This window comes from Salmo salar, chromosome ssa26 (genome assembly GCF_905237065.1).
Source record: "Salmo salar chromosome ssa26, Ssal_v3.1, whole genome shotgun sequence".
NCBI lineage: Eukaryota > Metazoa > Chordata > Actinopteri > Salmoniformes > Salmonidae > Salmo > Salmo salar.
In genome coordinates, this window is record NC_059467.1 from 34,625,801 (window position 1) to 34,646,439 (window position 20,639).

General features: G+C 45.8%; 1 protein-coding gene across 1 annotated transcript in view; it reads left to right on the plus strand.

Annotated features, from left to right (window-relative positions):
* iqgap1 (IQ motif containing GTPase activating protein 1) overlaps nucleotides 1-20,639 on the plus strand; it is a 72,883-nt gene that overhangs the window by 39,183 nt on the left and 13,061 nt on the right. Inside the window, exons 12-21 of the mRNA XM_014127578.2 lie at nucleotides 7,679-7,842; nucleotides 8,129-8,289; nucleotides 8,699-8,823; nucleotides 9,560-9,723; nucleotides 16,317-16,407; nucleotides 16,750-16,917; nucleotides 17,388-17,530; nucleotides 18,320-18,490; nucleotides 19,586-19,669; nucleotides 19,923-19,994. Of these exons, the coding sequence (XP_013983053.1) occupies nucleotides 7,679-7,842; nucleotides 8,129-8,289; nucleotides 8,699-8,823; nucleotides 9,560-9,723; nucleotides 16,317-16,407; nucleotides 16,750-16,917; nucleotides 17,388-17,530; nucleotides 18,320-18,490; nucleotides 19,586-19,669; nucleotides 19,923-19,994 (1,343 nt within the window). The remainder of the gene's footprint in view (nucleotides 1-7,678; nucleotides 7,843-8,128; nucleotides 8,290-8,698; nucleotides 8,824-9,559; nucleotides 9,724-16,316; nucleotides 16,408-16,749; nucleotides 16,918-17,387; nucleotides 17,531-18,319; nucleotides 18,491-19,585; nucleotides 19,670-19,922; nucleotides 19,995-20,639) is intronic.

Sequence of the window (20,639 nt, forward strand, 5' to 3'; positions counted from 1 at the left end):
GAGAGAGAGGAGCTAGAGTCTGGAGAGAGAGGAGCTAGAGTCTGGAGAGAGAGGAGCTAGAGTCTGGAGAGAGAGGAGCTAGAGTCTGGAGAGAGAGGAGCTAGAGTCTGGAGAGAGAGGAGTTAGAGTCTGGAGAGAGAGGAGTTAGAGTCTGGAGGGAGAGAGGAGCTAGAGCCTGGAGGGAGAGAGGAGCTAGAGCCTGGAGGGAGAGAGGAGCTAGAGCCTGGAGGGAGAGAGGAGCTAGAGCCTGGAGGGAGAGAGGAGCTAGAGCCTGGAGGGAGAGAGGAGCTAGAGCCTGGAGGGAGAGAGGAGCTAGAGCCTGGAGGGAGAGAGGAGCTAGAGCCTGGAGGGAGAGAGGAGCTAGAGCCTGGAGGGAGAGAGGAGCTAGAGCCTGGAGGGAGAGAGGAGCTAGAGCCTGGAGGGAGAGAGGAGCTAGAGCCTGGAGGGAGAGAGGAGCTAGAGCCTGGAGGGAGAGAGGAGCTAGAGCCTGGAGGGAGAGAGGAGCTAGAGCCTGGAGGGAGAGAGGAGCTAGAGCCTGGAGGGAGAGAGGAGCTAGAGCCTGGAGGGAGAGAGGAGCTAGAGCCTGGAGGGAGAGAGGAGCTAGAGCCTGGAGGGAGAGAGGAGCTAGAGCCTGGAGGGAGAGAGGAGCTAGAGCCTGGAGGGAGAGAGGAACTAGAGCCTGGAGGGAGAGAGGAGCTAGAGCCTGGAGGGAGAGAGGAGCTAGAGCCTGGAGGGAGAGAGGAGCTAGAGCCTGGAGAGAGAGAGGAGCTAGAGCCTGGAGAGAGAGAGGAGCTAGAGCCTGGAGGGAGAGAGGAGCTAGAGCCTGGAGAGAGAGAGGAGCTAGAGCCTGGAGGGAGAGAGGAGCTAGAGCCTGGAGGGAGAGAGGAGCTAGAGTCTGGAGGGAGAGGAGCATGGCTGGGAGAGAGGAGCTAGAGTCTGGAGGGAGAGGAGCATGGCTAAGACTGAGGCTAGAGTCTGGAGAGAGAGGAGCATGGCTAAGACTGAGGCTAGAGTCTGGAGAGAGAGGAGCATGGCTAAGACTGAGGGTAGAGGCTGGAGAGAGAGGAGCTAGAGTCTGGAGGGAGAGCATGGTGAAGGTAATGGCCAAGGTAGTGACAACCAATTCTGGTCCTGGAATACTAGATAGTGTGTAGGTTATTGTTCCAGCTCTGGTCCTGGAATACTAGATAGTGTGTGTGTGTGTAGGTTATTGTTCCAGCTCTGCGCCCAAATGCATGATTCACCGTCCTATCTGATTAGGTCATTAGCATCAGATTAGAATCTGATTTTTTAGTGCTGGGTTGGAACCACACCCTGCACACACTGGACCACGCTGGCTAGAGTACAGTACCCTTCAAACTGTAGATTATAGACTAGAGAGCTTCAACTAATTATCTCTTGATGAGTATGCGATTCGTAGAATCAGACTTTTAGTGCTAGGTTGGAACCAAACGCTGTACATAATGGACATAGCCTACTATTTACAGTATGAAGGGTACTAACTGTAGAGGCTAAACGCAGACAGGAGAGGGTGATTGTTCCTGGTCTGAGAGTAATACACATACCCCCTGGTCAGGCGCTTGGCACACAGTAGAACAGAGCAGCAACAGGAAACACTCACTAATGACTTTCACATTGTTGCTAGCTGCCTGGTAAAACCCCTTCCCTGTGGAACTGTAACTCAGGACTGGAGCCAACACTATGCCTGCTTGTCACTTAGACACTATCTAAAGTCACTAACAGTACGGTACATGTATCCATGTTTAGTATGTGTATGGGATCCCTGCGGGAGTTGAACCCACAACCTTGGCTAGCAACTGAACCACAGAGGACCACATATCATGTTTAACATCATATGTTAGTCGTGTTAACTGTTTGACTTTAAAACAAAAAAATGAACAATGACAAACTGAATGAGTTGAGTGAAAGAAAATTGAACACTGTGTGGTATTGGGACACACTCACCTGTGAAGTCCACCTTGCCATACAGGTCCTGGATCTGAGGGGCTAGACCCAGCTTGAACAGGTACAAACTGTGTGGGGGGAAAGAGAGAAACATGTTGTTGGATCTGTGTTCTGGCATGTGTGTGGCACCAGGGGAGGGGGCCAGAAGGCATTGTAGTCAACAGCCATTCATCTAGCGTGGACTGGAGCACCTCCTACCCCCCTGCCACCCTGTCACCCAGTCCTGTAGTGTTGACTTCCTGACTCTAAAGGCCAAGGACCCTTCCCAAATGGCACCCTGTTCCCTATATTGTGCACTACAAAGGAAATATGGTGCAATCTGGGACATGGATCAGTAGATGTACAGCCTCTGGACTGAACAGGCTCAGCATCCATTTTACATGCAGCTGGAATGTTCTATTATCAGACTCTGGCTGTGTCCCAAATGGCACCCTATTCCCTATTTAGTACACTACTTCTGACCAGGGCCAATAGGGCTCTGGTGAAAAGTAGTGCACTTTATAGGGAACCGGGTGCATTTGGGACGTGAACTACCATCGCAAGGCTGAGGCGGTTGGAGTTTCTCCTTGGTGCTGAATACCTCACCAGTCCAAAATCATACCATTCACCTCAAACGTGTCAGGTTTCCAAAAACCTAGTCCTGAGAGTAAACCTGCACAAATCCAGTCTACATTTTCAACTTCACATACCAGCGGTATTGAATAGGACAGAGCAAAGCAGAAAATGTTGAACATTTTTCACTGAGATAACAAAATATTACGATAGACAATTTGTCTTTTGTGACTTTTCTGTGCGAGTTCAGGTAGCACTGAGGCAGATCAGGGTTTAATATTATTTTAAGGAAGAAAGCAATTCCACAAATTAACTTTTATCAAGGCACACCTGTTTAATTTAAATGCATTCCAGTTGACTACCTCATGAAGCTAGTTGAGAGAATGCCAAGAGTGTGCAAAGCTGTCTTCAAGGGTGGCTTCAAAGGGTGGCTACTTTGAAGAATCTGAAATATAAAATGTATTTTGATTTAACACTTTTTTTTTGTTACAACGTGATTCCATATGTGTTATTTCATGATTTTGATGTCTTCACTGTTGTTCTGCAATGTATAAAATAGTACAAATAAAGAAAGAAAACTATTTTTTCTACATACAGTACCAGGCAAAAGTTGACACCTACTCATTCAAGGGTTATTTTTTTATTTTAACTTTTATATTCATAAATATAAGTGATTTCAGACCCCTTGACTTTGTCCACATTTTGTTACGTTAGACGTTTTCTACAATTTGAGAACTGTTTTTTATTTAATCTATCTACACACAATACCCCATAATGACAGAATGAAAACAGGTTTTTAGAAATTTTTGCAAATGTATTAAAAATAAACATGCCTTATTTACATAAGTATTTAGACCCTTTGCTATGAGACTCAAAAAACATTTCTGCAACATTTGAAGGTCCCCAAGAACAGTGGCCTCCATCATTCTTAAAAGGAAGAAGTTTGGAACCACCAAGACTCTTCCTTGAGCTGGCTGCCTGGCCAAACTGATAAATCAGGGGAGAAGGGCCTTGGTCAGGGAGGTGACCAAGAACCCGATGGTCACTCTGACAGAGTTCCTCTGGGGAGATGGGAGAACCTTCCAGATGGACAACCATCTCTGCAGCACTTTACCAATAAGGCCTTTATGGTAGAGTGGCCAGATGGAAGCCACTCCTCAGTAAAAGGCAGATGACAGCCCGCTTGGAGTTTGCCAAAAGGCACCTAAAGGACTCTTGGACCATGAGAAACAAGATTCTGTGGTCTGATTGAACTCTTTGGGCTAAATGCCAAGAGTCACGTCTGGCGGAAACCTTGCACCATCCCTACGGTAATGCATGGTGGTGGCAGCATCAAGCTGTCGGGATGTTTTTCAGCGGCAGGGATTGGGAGACTAGTCAGGATCGAGGGAAAGATGAACGGAGCAAAGTACAGAGATCCTTGATGAAAACCTTCTCCAGAGTGCTCAGGACCTCAGACTGGGGTGTATGCTCACCTTCCAACAAGACAATGACACTAAGCACACAGCCAAGACCATGCAGGAGTGGCTTCGGGACAAGTCTCAATGTCCTTGAGTGGCCCAGCCAGAGCCCGGACTTGAACCCGATCGAACATCTCTGGGGAGACCTGAAAATAGCTGTGCAACGACGCTCCCCATCCAAATTGACAGAGCTTGAGAGGACCTGCAGAGAAGAATGGGAGAAGCTCCCCAAATACAGGTGTGCTAAGCTTGTAGAGTCATACCCAGGAAGACTTGATGCTGTAATTGCTGTCAATGGTGCTTCAACAAAGGACTGAGTAAAGGGTCTGATTTACTTATGTAAATGTGTTATTTAAAAAACATTTATTCTAAAAACCTGTTTTTGCTTTGTCATTATGGGGTATTGTGTGTAGATTGTTGTTTTTTCACTCAATGTAATCCATTTAAGAATAAGGCTGTAACGTAAGTGTGGATAAAGTAAAGGTCTGAATACTTCCAGAATGCACTGTACACACACAGACAACATAGGATAATCACATTTTTGACTGCACTAGTGGGGAAACTGACCCAAGATCAGCATCTAGGGGCAACTACCTTACTCTTCCCTCCTCACTCATTACCAACTGGTGTTCACGTTATCCTCATGATGACATGGCCTGCAGTAGAACACTGCAGTTTACCCTTTAGTTACCCACATTACTGGCTGTTTTATGTTCAGTATGCTTATCACATGTCTTTTCCACATGGTTGTTAACCCTACTGACAATCCGCCTACTCTGTTCCGTTTGTGGTTTTGACCCTTTGTTGCTCTCTCTTTGTGCTGTGTATTTAAAGAGGTTTATTTTTGATTGTTGAAGTTTTAGCTTATTTTTCACTTCACAACTGTCGCAAGGATTGGGTTACACTTCCTCTCTACCCCTATATACAACCACTTGCTGATTCAATCTGTTTCCACTAATATTGCGACAGAACATGCTCAAAAAATACTTGCCACCCTGTATCTCTGTCTAGTGTGTTAGTCCCCCTGTCTCTGTGTTATGTAGTGAATCATGTTCCTCACCCTGTCTCTCTGTGTTGTGTAGTGAATCATGTTCCTCACCCTGTCTCTCTGTGTTGTGTAGTGAATCATGTTCCTCACCCTGTCTCTCTGTGTTGTGTAGTGAATCATGTTCCTCACCCTGTCTCTCTGTGTTATGTAGTGAATCATGTTCCTCACCCTGTCTCTCTGTGTAGTGAATCATGTTCCTCACCCTGTCTCTCTGTGTTGTGTAGTGAATCATGTTCCTCACCCTGTCTCTCTGTGTTATGTAGTGAATCATGTTCCTCACCCTGTCTCTGTTATGTAGTGAATCATGTTCCTCACCCTGTCTCTCTGTTATGTAGTGAATCATGTTCCTCACCCTGTCTCTCTGTTATGTAGTGAATCATGTTCCTCACCCTGTCTCTCTGTGTAGTGAATCATGTTCCTCACCCTGTCTCTCTGTGTTGTGTAGTGAATCATGTTCCTCACCCTGTCTCTCTGTGTAGTGAATCATGTTCCTCACCCTGTCTCTCTGTGTAGTGAATCATGTTCCTCACCCTGTCTCTCTGTGTAGTGAATCATGTTCCTCACCCTGTCTCTCTGTGTAGTGAATCATGTTCCTCACCCTGTCTCTCTGTGTAGTGAATCATGTTCCTCACCCTGTCTCTCTGTGTAGTGAATCATGTTCCTCACCCTGTCTCTCTGTGTAGTGAATCATGTTCCTCACCCTGTCTCTGTGTAGTGAATCATGTTCCTCACCCTGTCTCTGTGTAGTGAATCATGTTCCTCACCCTGTCTCTGTGTAGTGAATCATGTTCCTCACCCTGTCTCTGTGTAGTGAATCATGTTCCTCACCCTGTCTCTCTGTGTAGTGAATCATGTTCCTCACCCTGTCTCTCTGTGTAGTGAATCATGTTCCTCACCCTGTCTCTGTGTTGTGTAGTGAATCATGTTCCTCACCCTGTCTGTGTAGTGAATCATGTTCCTCACCCTGTCTGTGTAGTGAATCATGTTCCTCACCCTGTCTCTCTGTGTAGTGAATCATGTTCCTCACCCTGTCTCTCTGTGTTGTGAATCATGTTCCTCACCCTGTCTCTCTGTGTAGTGAATCATGTTCCTCACCCTGTCTCTCTGTGTAGTGAATCATGTTCCTCACCCTGTCTCTCTGTGTAGTGAATCATGTCCCTCACCCTGTCTCTCTGTGTAGTGAATCATGTTCCTCACCCTGTCTCTCTGTGTAGTGAATCATGTTCCTCACCCTGTCTCTCTGTGTAGTGAATCATGTTTCTCACCCTGTCTCTCTGTGTAGTGAATCATGTTCCTCACCCTGTCTCTCTGTGTAGTGAATCATGTTGCTCACCCTGTCTCTCTGTGTTGTGTAGTGAATCATGTTGCTCACCCTGTCTCTCTGTGTTGTGTAGTGAATCATGTTGCTCACCCTGTCTCTCTGTGTTGTGTAGTGAATCATGTTCCTCACCCTGTCTCTCTGTGTTGTGTAGTGAATCATGTTCCTCACCCTGTCTCTCTGTGTTGTGTAGTGAATCATGTTCCTCACCCTGTCTCTGTGTTGTGTAGTGAATCATGTTCCTCACCCTGTCTCTGTGTGTAGTGAATCATGTTCCTCACCCTGTCTCTGTGTAGTGAATCATGTTCCTCACCCTGTCTCTCTGTGTAGTGAATCATGTTCCTCACCCTGTCTCTCTGTGTAGTGAATCATGTTCCTCACCCTGTCTCTCTGTGTAGTGAATCATGTTCCTCACCCTGTCTCTCTGTGTAGTGAATCATGTTCCTCACCCTGTCTCTCTGTGTAGTGAATCATGTTCCTCACCCTGTCTCTCTGTGTAGTGAATCATGTTCCTCACCCTGTCTCTCTGTGTAGTGAATCATGTTCCTCACCCTGTCTCTCTGTGTAGTGAATCATGTTCCTCACCCTGTCTCTCTGTGTAGTGAATCATGTTCCTCACCCTGTCTCTCTGTGTAGTGAATCATGTTCCTCACCCTGTCTCTCTGTGTAGTGAATCATGTTCCTCACCCTGTCTCTCGGTGTAGTGAATCATGTTCCTCACCCTGTCTCTCTGTGTAGTGAATCATGTTCCTCACCCTGTCTCTCTGTGTAGTGAATCATGTTCCTCACCCTGTCTCTCTGTGTAGTGAATCATGTTGCTCACCCTGTCTCTCTGTGTAGTGAATCATGTTGCTCACCCTGTCTCTCTGTGTAGTGAATCATGTTGCTCACCCTGTCTCTCTGTGTAGTGAATCATGTTGCTCACCCTGTCTCTCTGTGTTGTGTAGTGAATCATGTTGCTCACCCTGTCTCTCTGTGTAGTGAATCATGTTCCTCACCCTGTCTCTCTGTGTAGTGAATCATGTTCCTCACCCTGTCTCTCTGTGTAGTGAATCATGTTCCTCACCCTGTCTCTCTGTGTAGTGAATCATGTTCCTCACCCTGTCTCTCTGTGTAGTGAATCATGTTGCTCACCCTGTCTCTCTGTGTAGTGAATCATGTTGCTCACCCTGTCTCTCTGTGTAGTGAATCATGTTGCTCACCCTGTCTCTCTGTGTTGTGTAGTGAATCATGTTCCTCACCCTGTCTCTGTGTTGTGTAGTGAATCATGTTCCTCACCCTGTCTCTCTGTGTAGTGAATCATGTTCCTCACCCTGTCTCTCTGTGTGTATGTAGTGTTGCAGGCGGTGGAGAGGATAAACGCGGCCGTCAGAGCGGGTGTGCCCGAGAACACGGCAGCAGAGCTGATGAACCCTGATGCCCAGCTGCCCGAGGTCTACCCCAGCGCTGCCGACCTCTATCAGAGAGAGCTGACCAGCCTGCAGCAGCAGAGCCCAGATGTACGCACACACACACACACTGTCTCAATCGATGTGAGCCACAGTTGGACATTGTCAGGCATTACAATTGTATTGATGATTGTACATGTTACCAAACTTATTGACAACACATCTTCAAATATATTTTCAGAAAGGCGTATTGGTTAGCTAAACTGTCAGTAATCCACAGGGTTCAACATGGTTGGGCATTAGAAGTCAACTATATTGATGACTGTTAAGTACAAAGATTGATAAATGTATCATCAGAGGTATGGATTAGTTGAACGTTCTGGTTGTGTTCCCCAAGGGTTCTCTGTCCCATCCGGAGCTACTGGTTGCCGTGGAGATGTTGTCGTCGGTGGTGTTGATAAATAGGGCGTTGGACGTGGGCGACCGGAATTCCATGTGGAGACAACTGGCCAGCGCCGTTACTGGACTCAGTAACGTGGAGGACGAATACGCACAGAGGTACGCACAGAGACCGACACTTGTCTGCCACTAGTTGTGTACATCCTGCTGTATGCCGTTGAAGACTTCTTCAGGCCTCAATCCCAGATTAGGAAAGACGGGCACCGTCTACAGTAACCTCAGATATGAAACTATAAATGATGTATTAACGTGTTTCTACCCGGCTAACCAGATCATGGAAACGCCTGTCATGTTTTTGTTGTTGCTGCTGATAACAACATTTACGTTGTAGTAAACATGTATGTCTGTAATCTACAGTAATTCATTTTCTGGCACTCCAATAAATGTCCAGGTTTATTTAGTTGACTGGTTAGTCTAAGTATGAGGTTCATTAGAAGAAATAAGATGGTAACAATAATTCCCGTTCATTTAGGATCAGCACTCATTAACCCTGGTGTTGGTATCTCAGGTACATGGATGAATTGATGAGGCTGAAGGCAGTGGCCAGGGAGGAAGGCAGTGACTATCTGACCTGGAACGACATCCAGGCCTGTGTTGACCAGGTCAACTTGACCATACAGGAGGAGCACGAACGTGAGTGGACCGCACACTTGTATGCACACGTACAAACATGTACACAAACACACGTGCGCACACTTGCAGGAACACATATGCACATACTTGCCAGAATGCATGTACATACACATACAGACATACATAGACATACACAGCAGAACTCTACTTCCAAGACTTGGAACCCTAAAATAGGTCTGAAGGAGACCACTGATAATGAGTCACTCCACCTCATTTATTTTGCTTTTCAAGATCACTTGACCTCAGTATTCCTCCACATGTTTGAAAGTCTGAGACATTCCCATAGAAATGTACATGAGAGCTCATCTATCTTTATAATGTCCTCTAGTGTGACATTGGCAGTGCCATGAAAGCACTCAACGGTGATGCCCGTGCTAAACAGGCTTTGGGCCAAGTGCACCCTCTATCATACTCTATGGATATTCCTCATCAGTCTGAATTCTGAGTTTAAAAAAATAACGTAAAGGTGATGTCATAAACAGTGGTGTCAGATCTTTAAAAAGATAGAACTCTTCCACTAATAGATGGACAATGCTAACATATGGGTTTTAAAGTGTCTAACATACCAGATTGTCTCTTCTATCTCCCCATATCTATGTCTCAGGCTAATCCGTATGTTTGTCACTTGTGATGTATTGTATGCCATTGTGCTTGTGCTCATAAATGCTTCAAAGGATTTGTCCTTTGTTAACAATAAAGATGTGTTGTCTTAATCAACCCTTTGTTGTGTGTGTAGGTATTGTGGCCATCGGTCAGATCAACGAAGCTCTGGATGGGGGAGACCCACAGAACACCCTAGAAGCCCTCCTGCACTCTGCAGCCAAGCTAACAGACGTAGACCCCTCCATCGCCCAGCACTACTACGACAAACTGCTTGAGGCACGCAGGGAGAAGGCACATGTAAGGACCAATTGATTTACACACACACACAATGGGTGTGTTTTTGGCACAGAGCTGCTTGACTGGGTATGTTTTTGGCACAGAGCTGCTTGACTGGGTATGTTTTTGGCACAGAGCTGCTTGACTGGGTATGTTTTTGGCACAGAGCTGCTTGACTCATGTCACACCTTAAACACACTTTACGTAGTGCACAAACACATTACACACCCTCTCCTTTCTGCTCTTACTGGGACGGTGTTTTTCTCACCTCATTGTAATGAACTGGACCAGTCACCTGGGTGTAGGTGTTAGACTCCCCCACTTTCTCCTTCTGTGCTTGTCTCTGGTTTCAGAGCATTACTGACTGATGGAGTCTGTCTGGTTTCAGAGCATTACTGACTGATGGGAGTCTCTGGTTTCAGAGCATTACTGACTGATGGGAGTCTCTGGTTTCAGAGCATTACTGACTGATGGAGTCTCTGGTTTCAGAGCATTACTGACTGATGGGAGTCTCTGGTTTCAGAGCATTACTGACTGATGGGAGTCTCTGGTTTCAGAGCATTACTGACTGATGGGAGTCTGTCTGGTTTCAGAGCATTACTGACTGATGGAGTCTCTGGTTTCAGAGCATTACTGACTGATGGGAGTCTCTGGTTTCAGAGCATTACTGACTGATGGAGTCTCTGGTTTCAGAGCATTACTGACTGATGGGAGTCTCTGGTTTCAGAGCATTACTGACTGATGGGAGTCTCTGGTTTCAGAGCATTACTGACTGATGGAGTCTGTCTGGTTTCAGAGCATTACTGACTGATGGGAGTCTCTGGTTTCAGAGCATTACTGACTGATGGAGTCTCTGGTTTCAGAGCATTACTGACTGATGGAGTCTCTGGTTTCAGAGCATTACTGACTGATGGAGTCTGTCTGGTTTCAGAGCATTACTGACTGATGGAGTCTCTGGTTTCAGAGCATTACTGACTGATGGGAGTCTCTGGTTTCAGAGCATTACTGACTGATGGAGTCTCTGGTTTCAGAGCATTACTGACTGATGGGAGTCTCTGGTTTCAGAGCATTACTGACTGATGGGAGTCTCTGGTTTCAGAGCATTACTGACTGATGGGAGTCTCTGGTTTCAGAGCATTACTGACTGATGGGAGTCTCTGGTTTCAGAGCATTACTGACTGATGGAGTCTCTGGTTTCAGAGCATTACTGACTGATGGAGTTTGTCTGGTTTCAGAGCATTACTGACTGATGGAGTTTGTCTGGTTTCAGAGCATTACTGACTGATGGAGTTTGTCTGGTTTCAGAGCATTACTGACTGATGGAGTTTGTCTAGTTTCAGAGCATTACTGACTGATGGAGTCTCTGGTTTCAGAGCATTACTGACTGATGGGAGTCTCTGGTTTCAGAGCATTACTGACTGATGGAGTCTCTGGTTTCAGAGCATTACTGACTGATGGGAGTCTCTGGTTTCAGAGCATTACTGACTGATGGAGTCTCTGGTTTCAGAGCATTACTGACTGATGGAGTCTCTGGTTTCAGAGCATTACTGACTGATGGAGTCTCTGGTTTCAGAGCATTACTGACTGATGGGACTTTGAGCATCGGTGTTGGATGCCCTTGAATCACACTAGCATAGAGCTAGCCCTGCAGATGTTTTCATCTGCTAGGTTTTTTTAACCTAAAATCACAGAAAATTAAAAAGGTTTGGTGCAAAAACACACTTGACCCAACTATTTACATTAAATATGCAAAATAGAAGCAGTTCATTTGGTTCTGTAGATATTTTCAACTGACGGGCACTTTTGTTTACAATTGAGTAGAGAAGCAGTTTCTCGTCAAAGTGTCTGTTTGCTTGGTGATGGATAGGTCCCGAGGTAGGCAGGGGTGTGTTGGAGTACACAATGCTACGTCGGCATTATGCAAACACCCGAGGCACTGTATGCAAATATAGCTCATCTACAGTTAGTTCACAGGTGTTTTTCAGTAGGTTGCGGAGTGTGTCTCGAAGACAGACCTTCAGATTTCGTGCCTGACCTCTGTTCCAACCTAGGCTTTATAAGTATGGTGTATGGCAACATTGGTGTCAGAAGTGGGATGTGGCTCCCTACTATAAGTAAACATTTATCTTTGTAAGTTTCTTTTAATATACACGTCTGCTAAACAACCATAACATTATTGTGGTCATGTGTAAACATAATTGTTAGTGTGCATAAATATAATTTGAGTGGTGTTTTCTTGGCTGATGTCCTGAGGGCCAGTGGACTGACTCCATGTGATTCAGCCTGATCATCCCCACATGACTCCCACTAACCCCCTCAGTGATGTCATGCTTTCTGCTTACCCCTCCCTCCCACTCACTTCCTGTCTGTCTTTTCATTCATTTTCATTCTCTCTCTTTTTGACTATCTCTCCTTCCCCCTGTCTTTTCCCTCTTTATCAACTGAATTGAATTCAAGGGCTTTATTGGCATGGGAAACATTAATATTGCCAGTGCAAGTGAACTCTCTCTTTCCCTCCTTTTTCTCTTCTTTCATCTCGCTCCCTCTTTCTTTCTCTCTTCTTTCAACTGAACAACAAAAGGACTGACTAAAATAGCCTTTATGTACAGCAGTCAAACTGTATAGCCCAATCCAAAGCCAAACGGGCTGACCGAGACTGTCAGTCTTGTTACTGGGAAGTAGATTAGTGTAGATATAAGCCATAAACTCATTAGACCTCACACACACACACACACACACACACACACACACACACACACACACACACACACACACACACTGTCTCTGACTAACTTAACTGTGTTATGTTGCCTGGGTGGGGTGATGAGTGTCACTGTCCTTGTATGTGCACATCTATGTAATGGTCCCATATGATGTCACCGCTCTAGTCCCACATTTAGTTGTGTTTCCTGTTTGCTGGTGAAACAGGAAGGTTAACAAGACTGTAGAAGATGCAGGTGGGATCAAAAGGGTAAGGGCCATGGTTTACCACAGACAAAAGTGCCGATGATGTGAACTGCTGTGGGGACGACTGTAGATGTAGAACCACACAGAGAAGTCACATATTAGGAAATCCTGATATAATTATTGGGCCAAAGCTTTAGTTTAGCTCAGTGAGCTGCACTTTCCACAGAAGCTGGCTTGTCCTCGTTTTTCAACCAGAATGACTCGTCATTGCTAAAACTTAAGTCCAGAAGCATTAAATAAAGTGTCCACAGTGTATCTATTTCTCGCTCAGTTTTTCCTGTTAGAAGTTGGCCTATAGATGGAAAACGAAATGTGTTTTATCAATGTGAGATGATAGACTAGCTTGGCCTCCGCCCTTGTACTCTCACAGCCAGTGTACGGAGAATGTTTTAATTGTCAACAATGGGCCGGTCACATCTCAAGCGTTCCCGTCGTGGCAATGTGACGTTTGTTTGCCAAGACCTTTTATCAAATCACGCTTTTAGGGAAGGAAGGAAGGAAGGAGAGGGAGGAGGGGAGTGGTGGGGGGGGCGGTAAAGAAAGCAAGCCATTTCCCTGGCGATCTTTTTCACAGGCATAGGAAATAACAAGCCAGGACTACTCTGTCTGCTTCCTTAAAAGGGCACGAAGCTGAACACTACATCAGAAGGGGACTTTTCACAGTAGACCGTTTAGTTGGTTTCACCTGGGCTCTCGTGGCCCCTCCATGGATCTGCTAGCTGAGGGGACGATTCTCCTTATGGTGGGTTCGTGTTGGACAAGACCGACAGACATACACTGAGGGTACAAAACATTACGGACACCTGCTCTTTCCATGACATAGACTGACCACCTGGATAGGTGAAAGCTGTGATCCCTTATTGATGTCACTTGTTAAATCCACTTTAATCAGTGTAGGTGAAGGGGAGGAGACAGGTTAAAGAAGGATTTTTAAAGCCTTTAGACAATTCAGATGGTGATTGGGCAAGACAAAATATTTAAGTGCCTTTTGAACAGGATATGGTAGTAGGTGCTATGCGCACCGGTTTGCGTCAAGAACTGCAACGCTGCTGGGTTTTCACTCTCAACAGTTTCCTATGTGCATCAAGAAGGGTCCGACACCCAATGGACATCCAGGCAACTTCACACAACTGTGAGCAGCACTGGAGTCAACATGGGCCAGCATCCCTGTGGAACGCTTTCAACACCTTGTAGAGTCCATGCCCCGATGAATTAAGGCTGTTCTGAGGGCGAAAGGAGGGGGGGTGCAACTCAATATTAGGAAGATGTTCCTAGTGTTTAGTATACTCCGTGTGTACACACACAGGGGTAGGGGTCAAATATCTTCATTGTCTCCAAAGGATCAAATCCATGGCTGAAAGTCCTGCTCTAGGCGCGACTCCACTACGGTGCGTTCAGAATTGGATGACTCAGTCAGACACACGGCACAGACACAGGAAGTTGTTAGAAACAAGAAGTTCCGGCTGGATTTCAAAGGCCTGATGCCGCTCATGTGCTCCACAGCTGCAGGTGGAGGGGGTTGATAGGGCATGGGGATGGTAGCAGATGGGAAGGAGAATGAACACAGGGGTATATTCATTATGGTGGAACTTTCAGATCATATCTGGCTGTATCTGTTCTATTCTTTTCTGTAACCTCACGCCCTCCTGAACAGGCCCCAGGTTAATACATAGAATCTGATTTCAGATCGTAGACCTACCGTAGATCTATACTTTTGTGCAATGATTCACTAAGGAATTCTTTAGCCTTTTGGTGGACCATATAGCAATAGGTTTAAGATTATAGTTTTGTAGACACAACTAGGTTTATAGTGTGTGACTATAGGCCCCTATTCATTAGAGCACGCAGCAGCAAAACATTTGTAAAAGAAAACGAGTGTTTCTTATTGGACAAGTTCAGATAGTGTGTCCCTGTTTCACTCCACGTCGTGCCTTCTGAACACGGCCCAGATTTCTTTCTCAGACGCTGATGTTTCATCAGGGAGTGTTCATGTGATGCCAGACATCCATGTACAGCCTGTGATATCTTTCTGTGCCAGTCTTGTGGTCTGAGGGTTCAGCTTGACAGCCAAAGTAAACACGGTGGGGGGACAAGCCTGGTGCTCTGTACTAGTCCAGCTTCATCACTCACATCATCATTAAAGCATGCACGGCTCTGTGTGTGTGTGTGTGTCCATGGGGTGCATGTGCACTCTCTGTGTTGTGATGTTTTTATGTTTACGTTCACAAGCTGCTTTGTGACCACTGACTCCAGTCTGATACCAGTCAACATCCTGGAATAGAGGAGTTCCTCTGTAGGAAGACTTTATATAAGGACATGTAGGGACTAGACCGCATTACTGAGGCAATGGAGTGTTCACTGGCTAAGAACACCACCCAATTGGCTTTCACTTCCTCTTCCTATATAGCTTTTACTTCCTCTATTCATTAGGGCACACAACGAAAACATTTAAAAACCAATTGTAACAAATTGAGCGTTTTAGTCTGTTTTCTTCCGTTTGGTGCCTAATGAACACAACCCAGCAGTTGTGTGTTTGTCAGGAGTCCTGGTTAATAAGATGCGTCCTTCTACTCCCATCCCCTCTCTGGCACCACACCCTTTCTGTATCGCTTATTTCCAAACCAATAGGAATTAGCACTAACCCCTTATTTACTGTCAGTAAAGCTATCCTGCCACTGACGTATTGAGAGCCAGTGCTTCCCTTAGGTACAGCTCTAGGATCTGCTCCCCCACCCCAATCCTAACCTTAACCATTTGTGGGGGAAATACAAAACTGACCCTGTATCAGCATCTAGGAGCAACTTCACCCTGAATGTGGCTAGCGCAGCCACTACCTGCCTACCTGACATGCACAAGGAACCACACCTACCTTGAGTTATGGTATCGGTCTCCCCCAGCCCCCCTCCCCTGAAACACGGCAGGAGGAGGGAGGGGCAGGTAGGTGGGGGAGGCACAAAGAGGGGCCTGTACTGTTGGCCTATTAGCAGCTAGCCCTGCTCACTCCGGAAACCAGCACAGCTAGCAGAGAGAGAGTTAGCTAGCTGTCTGTGCTGCAGCGTACTTAAAACGCAGAGACTTGACAAAGTGTTTCGAACTGTCATGTCATAGTTTCAGTTAGCTAATATCCTCATCCAATTGACTTGCCATGATGGTCAAGAGTGTACACAAGGAGGGAATGCTGTTGCAGGAATGTGGACTGATGAGAGGGTATTGCATACTTCTGCAGCTTAGATATCAGACTAAAGATGTAGTGTCTCTGCCTTCTGTAGGCCTTTGCACTAAGCAGGTGTTTACTGCTATCAGATGTTTGGTTTATAACGTCAGCCATTATTGACTTCTGTTCTCCATCTCCTGAGATTGAATTGGATTTTTGTTGATATAAGTGGAATGACCAATGTCCCAGATTTTCATAGGGAATTCTGTTGTAAGTTGTGTGGGCGTGACACCCTGTACTAGTCTATAGAGTTGTCTTTCCTGTGGTCTCATGCCTTTGTGGTTGGATGCCATTTAGACCCAAGTACTCTCATTCAGCAGGAGGAGATCGCCCTCCGGTGGTAATACAGTAGAATGGCAGTAAATATGCTGCAGACCCAGTGGGTGGTGCTGTTTTGGAGTGAGACTGACCGCCTCTCTGTGTGTTCTTCCAGGAGACCCAGGACCCCTCCGCTGTGCTCTGGTTGGATGAGATCCAGAACGCTATACTGATGTCCAATAAGGATACCCAGGAGGCCTTGCAGTGTAAGAATAGTACACACCCTAGCTGTCCCACAACCACCTTTTTCTCAGGGTTACAAGCAGACCTGGTTCACATAGTATCAGTTTTCTTTCAAATACATTTTATTGACTGCCTGAAGTGCCAGATGGGCAAGCTTAGCACATGTGGGACTATTGGTTCCATCGTGTCAGGCAATCTCAATCAAACACAGCTAAGGTATTTGAAAGAACACATACTATTTGAACACAGGTTTGGTTCCAAGCTATTTCTTGTAGTAAGTAGAGCATGATGAAATACTGAAAAACCTAATAAATAAACCTTGATTAATAAAAGAATGATGACTAGTCTCCCTGTTTCCTCGTCAGTCTCCCAGGCCATCCAGGCCATCAACAGAGCGGTGGACAGTGGCGAGGTGCCTAAGACCCTGGCTGCGCTGCGCTCCCCTGGGGCCGGCCTCTACGGAGTCACCCCTGAGTGTGCCCAGAACTACCAGGACGACCTGGCCAAGATCAAACAGGACAAGACCCAGGATGGTGAGGAGGATGGTCATAGGTGCATCCCAAATGGCACCCTTTTCCCTACATAGTGCACTACTTTTGACCAGACCCCTATGGAGGGGGCTATACTGTATATGCCCTATATAGGGCATTGGGTGCCATTGGGCCACAGTCATACACTGTGGCCAGTTTTCTTTCATTACTTGTATTGTTTTGTGTTCATTACCTGCAGTTAGTTTGTTCTACAATGGAGTTAGTGCAGTAACAGGTTCCATTAGTAGTTGTGACTAAATGGCATCAGCCAGAGCAAGTTCATGTTCATAGTAAAAGATGTTTCTTACCCAGGAACGGCAGATATAAAGGAGCTTGATCACTTGCTTTAGTACAACAGACAAGGTATCCATGGGTCCTTGACTGACAGATGGATGGAGCTAGATATATCAAGATGTACAGTGTGTAAATAAATTGGTGAGAAATATGTCCAGAGCTCTGTGTTCATGCTCCAGGTGACAATGGCAGTAACTGGATGAAGCACTGGGTGAAGGGAGGACACCACTACTACTACAACCTGAAGACAGGAGAGGGCTCCTGGACTGAACCTGCAGACTTCCTCCAGAACAACACCCAGCTCAACAAGGAGGACATCCAGGTAGGCTAAGATGGAGACCGGGCACCCTGGGGGTGAAGTTTCCCCTGTGTACAGAGCTAGGATCAGTTCCTCCTGCCCAAATCATAACGTCAACCATTAGTGGGGAAAATGTAAGACTGACCGTGTCTAGGGATTTCACCCTACACCATACAGGGCTTTGCCTCTTCCTCTCTGGCTGTATTCATTGAGGTGAAACATTCAGAACCTTGCAGATAGAATTGTAATGAATAGAACATGCATGATTCCCTCTTACATGAGACTCATCTGTTCTACAAAATGCATTTCTGTGTGGATGGTCTGTAACGCTGCACCCTTCTGAACAGGCCGCAGTACTGTGGTGGTGTAGTGATTTAGCTTTTTGGCGCATGCTAACAGCGCTCCTCCTCCACTCCCATTGTTTTTAAACAAAATGCTAATGCTAAACTCATCTGTAGCTAAGCGGACAACCTCAAGTCTTCCATTGTTTATGCTCATGCGGGCGAATGTATAGTTGATCACTGTGCACAACTCAGACTTTAATATAAATCATTCAATAATATCAATAGTAGTTAAGTGCATGGATCCCAAGTGTGAATACTGTCATGGTCCATACAGACTACTTTCTTGGTATCTGTACGATTTGGTCAATTTGCCATTTGAGTGAGATTTTCCTTTAGCATTCTCACTTAACTCCCATCTCTTTTGCTAAAAACAGACACACCTTCCACTGCCACCCCTAAAGCTGTGTTGTTGATAGTATGTCATTATGTAAGTGGGCCTGTGTGTGACTGGCTCTCTGTTGTCAATCAGTCTGTGGTTTCCGGGGTGACCACCACCTACAACCGGGAGCAGCTGTGGCTGGCCAATGAGAGCCTGATTGCCAAGCTGCAGGCCGGATGCCGTGGCTACCTGGTGAGGAAAGGCCTGAAGGAGAGAAAAGACTTCCTGAAATCCCAGGACCCAGCCATTACCACCATACAGGTCAGAGGTCAAACTCTTCCCTTCCTTTGGACATGGAGTGAATCTCAATATTTCCTTGATTCCTCATCCTTTCTCCTTCTCAAAGTCCATTGGAGCAGAAGACTTGAGATTCCTCCCCTCGGATCTTCCCCTCCAATGCGCTTTGAGAAGGAGGCGAGGAGAGGGGGCGCGAGCAATCAAGGAAATACAATTGAGATTCACCCATAGACATTACACATTTCACAGTACACACTTTAAAAATATAGATATATTTTAAAAGTGACCTTTATTTAACTAGACTAGTCAGTTAAGAACAAATTCTTATTTACAATGACATCCTAGGAACAGTGGGTTAACTGCCTTGTTCAGGGGCAGAATTACAGATTTTAACCTCGTCAGCTCGGGGATTCGATCCAGCAACTTTTTGGTTACTAGTCCAAGCTCTACCTGCCACCCCTGGAGTCCCATGGGCGTGTAGAATTGGGAGTCCCATGGGCGTGTAGAATTGGGAGTCCCATGGGCGTGTAGAATTGGGAGTCCCATGGGCGTGTAGAATTGGGAGTCCCATGGGCGTGTAGAATTGGGAGTCCCATGGGCGTGTAGAATTGGGAGTCCCATGGGCGTGTAGAATTGGGAGTCCCATGGGCGTGTAGAATTGGGAGTCCCATGGGCGTGTAGAATTGGGAGTCCCATGGGCGTGTAGAATTGGGAGTCCCATGGGCTGGCGCACAATTGGCCCAGCGTCGGCCGGGTTAGACCGTCATTGTAAATAAAAATCATGTCTGGATGTGATAGAACATACACAGCCAGTCTCAAATCATTCCCTTAGCCCTAAGCCTTCAACAGTACATCTATCCAGTTCTGCAAACACTGAAGGGTTTGGGCCAAGTGGGAACAGCTGACATTTTAAAGAAAACATTCTACCACTATTGCCATGTTGAACTTTAAGGGCCAGTTTCCCAGACCCATATTAAGCCTTGTCTTGGAGCACTTTCAATGGTGATTCTCCATTGAGCATGATTTTTAGTCTAGGACAAACTGTCTGTGAATCTGGCCCTAAAAATGCTCCTGTGCTTCTTAACACTGGTCCTGTATATTTGTCTGTCTATCTTACAGGCTCATTTTAGAGGCTACAAGCAGAGGAAGGTGTATATAAAGAGGAAGGAGTACCTGAATGACCACAGCGAGGATGCTGTAAAGGTAAGGTCTCCACCTACTGTACGTGTCGCCCTCTTTATAATAAAACAACAATACATGACCTTGATTGGTGGGTCCTGTTCATTGGGGCATGCAGCGTTCTAAAACGCTTTGCAAATAATCCCTCCCTGTTTCAGTCCATTTTCTTCTCTTTTGGGCCTTAATGAACATGAGGCTGTGCTGCTTTTCCATTAAGTCTGAGGTTTTTGGTGAACTTCAAAGCTTTTTTAGTATTGACCTACTTTTATTTTTTTAGATCCAGTCGATGGTGAGGATGCACCAAGCTCGCAAGAAGTACAGAGACCGCCTGAAGCACTTCAAGGACCATGTGAGTTGATTTATTTAGTTAACCATTATTTTACAAGATAGGCAAGTCATTTGAATGTATTAGTAGTGGGTAGTTTGAATCCCAGATTGAACAAATGTTAACCATTTGATATATCAGGGGTACTCAACTGTTACCCTACGAGATCTGGAGCCTGCTGATTTTCTGTTCTACCTGATAATTAATTCCTGGTGTCCCAGGTCTAAATCAGTCCCTGATTAAAGGGGAACAATGAAAAAATGCAGTGGAACTGGCTTCTAGGTGCAGAGTTGAGTTTGAGGGTGAATTACTATAAATCAAATCAAAGTTTATTTGTCACGTGTGCCAAATACAACAGGTGTAGACCTTACAGTGAAATGCTTACTTACAGGCTCTAACCAACAGTGCAATTTCTAAGTAAAAAAAAAAAGGTATTTCTGTAAAATGAGTATGAATCTTTGACAAAAGACAAGTAGGTAGAAGGTCCAGTAGCTTGTAGAGTCTGGTTCCTGTCAAGGTTTCCTGCTCCCAGGGAATGTTGCCTTGTTACTATGCTACTACTTGACTCTAGCCCAGGTAACAGCGAAGCACGCTGTCAATTTAGTGAAGAGCGCTATATAAATGTGATTGAGGTGAGTTGTAGTTATATGGTGTGCCCAGGGCTGTCTG